The sequence below is a fragment of the Leptonychotes weddellii genome, chromosome 12, assembly GCF_054177405.1.
Source record: "Leptonychotes weddellii isolate Sample4059 chromosome 12, ASM5417740v2, whole genome shotgun sequence".
NCBI classification, from domain to species: domain Eukaryota; kingdom Metazoa; phylum Chordata; class Mammalia; order Carnivora; family Phocidae; genus Leptonychotes; species Leptonychotes weddellii.
This window is the reverse complement of record NC_138380.1, coordinates 32,992,356-33,000,378: the sequence shown is the minus strand read 5'-3', so window position 1 is coordinate 33,000,378 and position 8,023 is coordinate 32,992,356. Positions and strand designations below refer to the sequence as shown.

The 8,023-nt window shown below is 41.9% G+C and overlaps 1 protein-coding gene and 1 long non-coding RNA gene across 2 annotated transcripts in view; one reads left to right on the top strand and one right to left on the bottom strand.

Moving 5' to 3' along the window:
• The window catches only part of SAMTOR (S-adenosylmethionine sensor upstream of mTORC1), a 91,334-nt gene extending 86,007 nt beyond the window's left edge, over positions 1-5,327 (bottom strand). Inside the window, exon 1 of the mRNA XM_006729665.2 lies at positions 5,012-5,327. Within this exon, the coding sequence (XP_006729728.1) occupies positions 5,012-5,171 (160 nt within the window). The 5' untranslated portion in view covers positions 5,172-5,327. The remainder of the gene's footprint in view (positions 1-5,011) is intronic.
• LOC115939662 (uncharacterized) lies at positions 4,787-6,408 on the top strand. Its single transcript, XR_004074440.1, has 2 exons — positions 4,787-4,917; positions 5,688-6,408. It is a non-coding gene; the product is annotated as an uncharacterized LOC115939662 (long non-coding RNA).
• The last annotated feature ends 1,615 nt before the right edge of the window (positions 6,409-8,023 follow it).

Sequence of the window (8,023 nt, the reverse complement as noted above, 5' to 3'; positions counted from 1 at the left end):
TTTTTTTTTTTAAAGATTTTATTTATTTATTTGACAGAGAAAGACACAGCGAGAGAGGGAACACAAACGGGGAGTGGGAGAGGGAGAAGCAGACTCCCCGCCAAGCAGGGAGCCCGATGCGGGACTCGATCCCGGGACTCCAGGATCATGACCTGAGCCGAAGGCAGTCGCTTAACCAACTGAGCCACCCAGGCGCCCAAAAAGTTAGGAAATTTCAATTAAAAAGTCTGTTATCCTAATTTTAAAAACAATTTCAAAACTTTGTTTCAGGAAAAACATGAACATTACATTCATTCTTTCATTTTTAGACCTTCTGGTGTTAGTTTTAAATTATTTCTAATTCAACATTTTCCCTCCCTGCCAATTCTCTTGTTTGAGGTGTTTGCTAAAGAATAACAATCACAAACGTATTTTCCAGCCTATCCAAAACTGTTATTCTAGCTCACCCTTTGTCTCAAACCATGAAGAATTTGAATAATCAATAAGAATTAAACATCTCAACTAGACTATTTAGTAGTTGCTTCTTAATATGCTGCTCACAACTGTTTATCTTTGAAACATAATTAGTCTACAGAACCAACATAGCCTGTGTTCTCCTTTTGTGCTTCAGTATCAGTAATCTGTCTTAACTTCTTTTATAATATCACCATTGCTATTACTAACATTGATTTTAATATAGGAAACTACAATAAAGATCACCCATAATCCCATGACCTTGAGAATATCACTGTTAACAGGTTATTATGCATTTTTACTTTTCTCTGATTGATTTATAAGCTGCATGGGTTTGTGTGATGAACTGTTTTAACTTGTTTTGGCATAGAGAATAAATTCAGAGTGAATAAATTGATGAAATTTACTAAAGACATCCACAGATGGGTTAAAAAATCAAAACTAAATGCAATGGAAATCACACTTTTATTTCTAACAACTGTAGCCTTTACATTTTCTCAGAATTTTTACATCATTGAAAACTTTAAGTCTGGAAAAAGAGATGCCAAGCATAATAATCATCATTATAAGAACAGGATTATGTGACTAGGATTATGGAAAAAAACATACAAAGACACTTAAAATACACATGGCTCTACTTCAGTTTTCAATTAGATATGTACTCATCAGGCAGATCGGATTAAACAATGAAGTCCCTGTTTGGAAAGCAAAACTAGCTGTTTCTCATTAAAAAGCTGTCTACAACTCATGATACATTTAAAATGTTTCTGGCCTCCCATCCAAGTACTAACCAGGATGGGAGGCCAGAAATATTTTAAATGTATCATGAGTTGTAGACAGCTTTTTGTGGTGTTATTTTTAAAATTCTGTATAGCAAAGACAGAAAACACCTGTATCTGCAAGCATATTTCCATTTATATAAACTCAATCTAAAAGACTGTCCCTTTGCTATAAATGGCTGACACTACAAACACCTCTTCTCACCACTGCTAGACATTTCTCTACCATTTCCTCTTGGTAACTAAAGATAAATCAGCACTGCCTACAACACTGACCATTATCTCCAATTCTCACTTTATACAAATTGGCAAAGGATCTTTAAGTGGTGACAGAGAACAGGTAGTAAATAGAGTAGAGAGGGAAAAAAGTGGTACAAGAAGGAGTGCACTAAATCCACCTGCTCGTCTTTACCATTCTATCCACTACCTCTCCCAACCCCAAACCTGCTCATCCCCATCAACAAGCATCAGTTGGACAAATGGACTGGGAAGGATGGAGAGAAATCTTTTTCTACCACAGCAGGAAAATCTTATTTTCATTGTTATTCCTGCTTCATTTTCAATTTCAGTACCAGATATAAGGGAAGGGAAAACTACATTATCTAACTCTATACTCATTATCCAGTGCTCACTCCTGTCCTTATTATCCAGTGAACATTCTTCATTCTACCCTAATTTCTTTCCTTTCCTGCCATTTCTCACACAAAAACCCGTACCTCATATAGTCCCAACTCAACTAATCATACCTATCCCATGGATTACCCCATTCTCATCAATTTACATCTTTATACCCAACACAAACTTCTGCTTCCCATTTTCCCTCCTATTCCACCAACATGTGGAGTCACCATTAGGTGTGCACCTGGGAAGAAAAACCATTATGCCCATAAAATATGTACAGTGCTAATGATGAACTATCCAAACTTTAATCAAGTTGTTTCAGTATTTTGGGGATTTGGCACACTCACGTGTAAAAGGAACGAGCTAGTTTAAATCCCCGTTTCAAAAACTGGCTGACAAATTTCCAGGCCCCAGTGACAAGGATTCTGAAACTATATACCTAAGGTAGAGACAGGAATTTTCTAAATGGCACCCAGATGAGTCTACTGATCAGTCATATTTGGGAATCAATGATAAATGCTAAGGCTCCTTCTAGTCTAACATTCCAATATTCTAAGCTGGAATTTTCACTGCATTTTCTGATAGGAATACTGTTAAAAGGTGTGTAGTTTATATCGTTGATGTTCTTACAGTTACTGTTTAAATAGGCCTGTATAACCTGACCTAGCACCTAAGCTCCATTTATATCATTATTTTATGACCACAGGTGACTTGCAAATGAACTTATATGTTTGCAGACTGTGGACCACCAGTATTATAACAATACTAAAACCTCAGAGGAAAACACTAAAAATTATTTTCTTGGGATTATGTGCATAATTAGACTTTTCCACAGATGGCCTTTTCACCTTTTCACAGATTTCTGCCCAATCACAACTAAGATTTGACCTACAAGTCAGAAATAAAAGTAGGAAGGGCATGCTCTTTAGGATCTTTTACTTTGCTAGTTCACTGATGGGGCTTTGTGTATCACTGAAATAAAGCCTAGAGAAATCTAGATCATTGATGGAATTCAGGGCATTAAAATACCTAATGAACAGTCTCACTCAAATGTTTACAGACTGCCAGGACTTTACCTGCCCAGAAGCACACTAGATCATTCATTTATGAACCACATGTATCTATTCTAGCTCTAGTAACTTCCAACTACCAATTCTCATTATAAACAAAGGTTCCCTTGGTTAATATTCAAGTTTAAAGACATGTTTCAACATGTGAGAACTAATCAAGTAAAAACAGCACTTGAAGACATGATGACACATCAGTAGTGTGTTGGTTTACGTGGAACCTCTTCATTTATGAATAAATTAATAATATTATTATAAAAAGGTAAAAATGGAAACCATTATATGCTAGTCAGCTTTTTCTTTAAAAAGATGTACTTGCTTAGAGTTTTACAAAATAGCATGATAAAGGAAATTGTGTCCATTTATTTCATTTCTCCAGTGGATTTCTCCAATCTACAGTGAATGCCATTATGTAAGTGCATTCTCTGAATATCAAGAATGATGCAATGGTTGCCATAACAACTACTCATTTTATTGAATAAATTGTGGGTTGGGGGTTAAAGCGTTCTTTTAAAAAACAAATGTCAACATCTTAACTATGCCTGATAAGTCTCTATTGTTACCTATTAAACAGTAACTATAGGCCATCTTTGAGGATGACTATTTAAACAGCTATTTAAAAAGCTAGGCTTGAGTTGCCAAGGGAGGAAAACTTTGAATTTAAAGTTTGAAAAATGAAACACATCAACTACATTCAAAGGAACAAAAGATACTTCTTTTTAATCTTCTACAGTAACTGAAAGTGTTTGTAAATCAAAAGTAACACGATATTACATGTCACTGTAACAAATTTTGCTTCTAATCCTAAATTTAACTCACTATAAGACTAACACTAGAGGGGCGCCTGGGTGGCTCAGTCGTTAAGCGTCTGCATTCGGCTCAGGTCATGATCCCAGGGTCCTGGGATCGAGCCCCGCATCGGGCTCCCTGCTTGGCGGGAAGCCTGCTTCTCCCTCTTCCACTCCCCCTGCTTGTGTTCCCTCCCTCTCGCTGTGCCTCTCTGTCAAATAAATAAAATCTTTAAAAAAAAAAAAAAAAGACTAACACTAGAAGAATGCCGACTTTTCAGTTTTCAATTAAGCTAAAGTGAGAACAAGTAGAAGGTTATCCCTCATTTTGATACTCAAGAAATTTCTCCTGAGTGTGTGAAAAAACTGGGAATTTTCAATGTCAAGTGACCTATAAAATAGCTCTGTAAAGAAGCCTATATTTAAAAACACCAAGGATAACTGTAGACCCCAACTATAAACGCTCCTCAGGCGAAGCAAAAGCTACTAAAGGCTTCTTCCTTTGCTTAAGATCTTCCATAGGACAGGTTCCCAGCGATGGCCAGCTTCACTGGCATCTGTGTCCTTAGGAGGCTTGGTGGTTACACAGACTATTCAAAGCTAAACAGTATTTTGAGAACCTGCCCCAGATCTTTTCCTTCCCCACCGAAATAAACAGTAAGATCAAGGTTTTGAAGAATGGCGGGTGGGGGGTATGGATGGCGCCCCTCCCCCCTTTAACAAGGTGAAGTCCAGTCAGCTAGAAGGCCTGCTGACTTCGCAGCCCTGGAAACCAATGCGAGGAAGCTCCAGCACTGCCTGGCTAAACCCACAGGCAAGGGGTCTGTCGGGGCAGCAAATCAAACAGCCTGGTCAAGCGCAAGGGAGAGAGTGGCAACTCAGGCTTCTTTTAATCTGTCTTTCACAAATGGCTTTTACCTGCCTTCGTGTTCTACCTTCACCTCTCTCGCGACAAGCGACCTCCGCCTCTTCTGGGAGGGTGCGTTTGTTTGTGTGTGTAGTGACAACAATCTCAGCACCCCGACTGGGGACAGGGGATTGGAAGGGGTGGGGACTCAGTTCCTCCACAGCCCTGGAACTCTCCTGAAGGGCCCTCGAAGAAAAGGGGGCGGGAGAGCGCGCCTGACGCCGACTGAGGACTCGACCAAGAAGGGGGCGTCCGGGCCTGGGAGAGCGGCACTGGCAGGGGCTGACGTGCAGCTCCTTCAGGTTGTAATGGTGGCCCCTTGGGGGAGGGGAGAGGTGACAAGGGGCTGGGGGCGATGAGGCCTCCCCTCCCCCCTCGCTCAAGCTCGCTGTTTACCTTCCCGGTACTTCTTGCGGAGCCGCCGGTGGACGCTCTTCACCACCCCGGAGAGCTTCTCCTGCTCCAGCTTCCGCTCCTGCTCCCGAGGCGGCGGAGTGCTCGGGGGCCCAGCCCCGTGCCTGCGAGCACTGCTTCGGCCGCCGGCCTCCGGCTCCATATCGCTGCCGCCGCTGCCGCCGCCGCTGCCGCCGCCGCCCCTCGGGCCCCCGCAGACGCCTGCCTGACGGAGGAGGTGGGGAAGGAGGAGGCAGCAGCGGAGGCAGCAGCCGGGGGAGGCAGAGGAGCCGAAGCGTCGGCCTCGGAGGTGGCCCCTTACCCAAACGCTCAAGCTGATTGGTGGACTGTGGAGGGCTGGGCGGAAACGGAAAAGGCTAAGGGCCAATGGACGGAGAGCGCCGGCGGCGCACCCGGTTGTTTGGGACCGCGAGCAGCTGGAGGAGGCGGGGCTTGCGGGCTAAGGGGAGCTGAGGCATTGGGAGCGCTGGGCCCAAAAGCTCCTTTCTGTTCCCCACCCCTCGCCAGATTCTGTGCGCCGGCGCTGTGAACCACGCGCTTGCGCGTCTGAGTTTGCTTCGTTGGGGCTCGGTTCTACTGCCCACCCTGTTCATGTCTTCCAGCCATTCCATCCCCTGAGTCCTCTACCTGAACCCCTGCTGTACTTTGTCACTTATAGGTTCTCTTTAGCTGCATAGCGCGGGGAAGCGCTTTTGAGATGACTCGACGCACAGGAATTTTACATTTCAAGGGACCCAAGCAGAGATGCTTTCATTGGCGCGAGGAGAGGTCTGACTACCAAGTGGTGACTTAATTCACGGGCCGGCAGTGGTTATGTCTTCAGTGCCAGAGCTGGGCGAAGGACATAGGAAATGGGAAACGGAGAAGGCCAAGAAAAGCAGTAGAAGATGATAGTGGAGAGAAAAGGAAAAATGGAGAACCCTCAACACATGCCCTCAAGAACTTTTGTGGTGGCCCGGGTGTCACAGGGAGCGTGCCCTGATTAAATTTGCATCAGAACTGAGTGCTTTTAAAAATTGGCTTGGGTGTCCACCTGTCCTTTAATTTGGTGGGTTAGTCTATGTGAAGTGTACCTAAGTGGGTTTGGCAACCTGTACCATCACCTGCACCCCTCCTCGCCCTTCTCTTTGGAAATTCCCGGGGAGTGTGGTTGTTGATATCCGTCCCTGCTCCCCAGAGAGATGTAGACTGTATTAGTTCTTGAAGTGGTGTTGAGGCTGCTCAACAAAAGGCTGAGAGCTCTTAAAGGATTGTGTTAGGTTGTAGAGTACCCCCGAACTGCAGTTGTTGGTTACGTGATGTTGTTTGTAAAATGTTGCAAAAACTTTTTAACCAATGATTTTACGAATATAAATAAAGCTTGCGTTATGTAACTTTTATATGCCACCTTCTCAATAATGAAGACTCTAAAGAGCAAAGCACCGTACACACTCTCTAGACCATAGGAAGAACAGGAGGGGGGAAATGAAGGGAGAAGACTGGTGGAATATAGGGCGCCTGGGTGGCTCAGTCGTTAAGCGTCTGCCGGCTCAGGTCATGATCCCAGGGTCCTGGAATCGAGTCCCACATCGGGCTCCCTGCTCGGCAGGAAGCCTGCTTCTCGCTCTCCCACTCCCCCTGCTTGTGTTCCTGCTCTCGCTATCTCTCTCTGTCAAATAAATAAATAAAATCTTTAAAAAAAAAAAAAAAGACTGGTGGAATATAAAGATGGAAGATGTATTCCTACCTGCACAGTGTAGAGGCAGATCAAATACAGATAAACTTCAAAAGAACTAATTATAATGAAGTTACACACACATGTGTAATAAATTGAGGCTATGGTGGTCTTATCTGGGAGCTTTTCATTAGAGAAGAAAGAGAAGCTTTAATGACACAGTTGTTCTGGCTCTTTCCATATATATTTTAATATGTATGGGAGGTGAAAAGAGGTGCAAATATTTGGAAGTTACAACCATTGTAAAGAGGACATTAAATTTCATTTGTACTGAATTGTACTAAAAAAACAAACTCTCCCTGCTACTACTTGCAAATGAATTTTAAAGTCCTTTTTATTTCTTTTTAAAGATTTTATTTATTTGAGAGACAGAGTGATCGAGAAAGAGAGAGAGAGAACGTACACAAACAGAGGGAGAGGGAGAAGCAGGCTCCCCGTTGAGCAGGACCCTGGGATCATGACCTGAGCCAAAGGCAGATGCTTAACCGACTGAGCCACCCAGGCACCCCTAAAGTCCTTTTTAAAAGTAAAGATGTTTACTGAACGAAATTTGGAAAATACAGATGGGAGTAAAATGAAATTGCTGAGAGAGAAGATCTTAAGTGTTCTCATCACAAAGAAGAAATGATAAATATGTGATGGGATGGAGGTGGTAGCTAATTTGATAGTGGTAATCATTTTGCATTTTATAAAATATCAAGTCAAGATGTTGTACACCTTATACTCACAATGTTAGGTGTCAATTATATCTCAGGAAAGCTGAGGGAAAAAGTAAAAGTCACCTGGAAACCCACCACTTGGAGATAACAACTGTTAACATTTTTTTTTCTTTGCATATATATCTTTATTTCAAATGGTATATTTTTGATGGACATAAGGTAATCTGTTATATGAATAGCCTTTCACTTTAGTAACCAATTCCCAACTATAGTATATTTATGGTGTTTCAGTTTTTTGGTGTTCCAAATAATGCTGTGATGAACACCCTTGTACACAAATGTTTATCTATTTAATTATACATTTTACTAGGCTAAATTTCTAAAAGTCAAATTTTTTAATCAAAGGGTCAAAATTTTAACTGAAACATGAGTCATATTTTTAACTAAAACATGTTAAAGTTTTTAATATATATTGTCAAATGCCTTGTCTGAAAGGGTGGCAGTTTATGTCACCTGAAGCAGTATATATGAATGTCTATTTCACTGCACCCTTATCAAATATAAGTATTACAATTGACAAAATCATTAATGAGATTTTTTAAAGGTCTTTGTTTTTAAGAA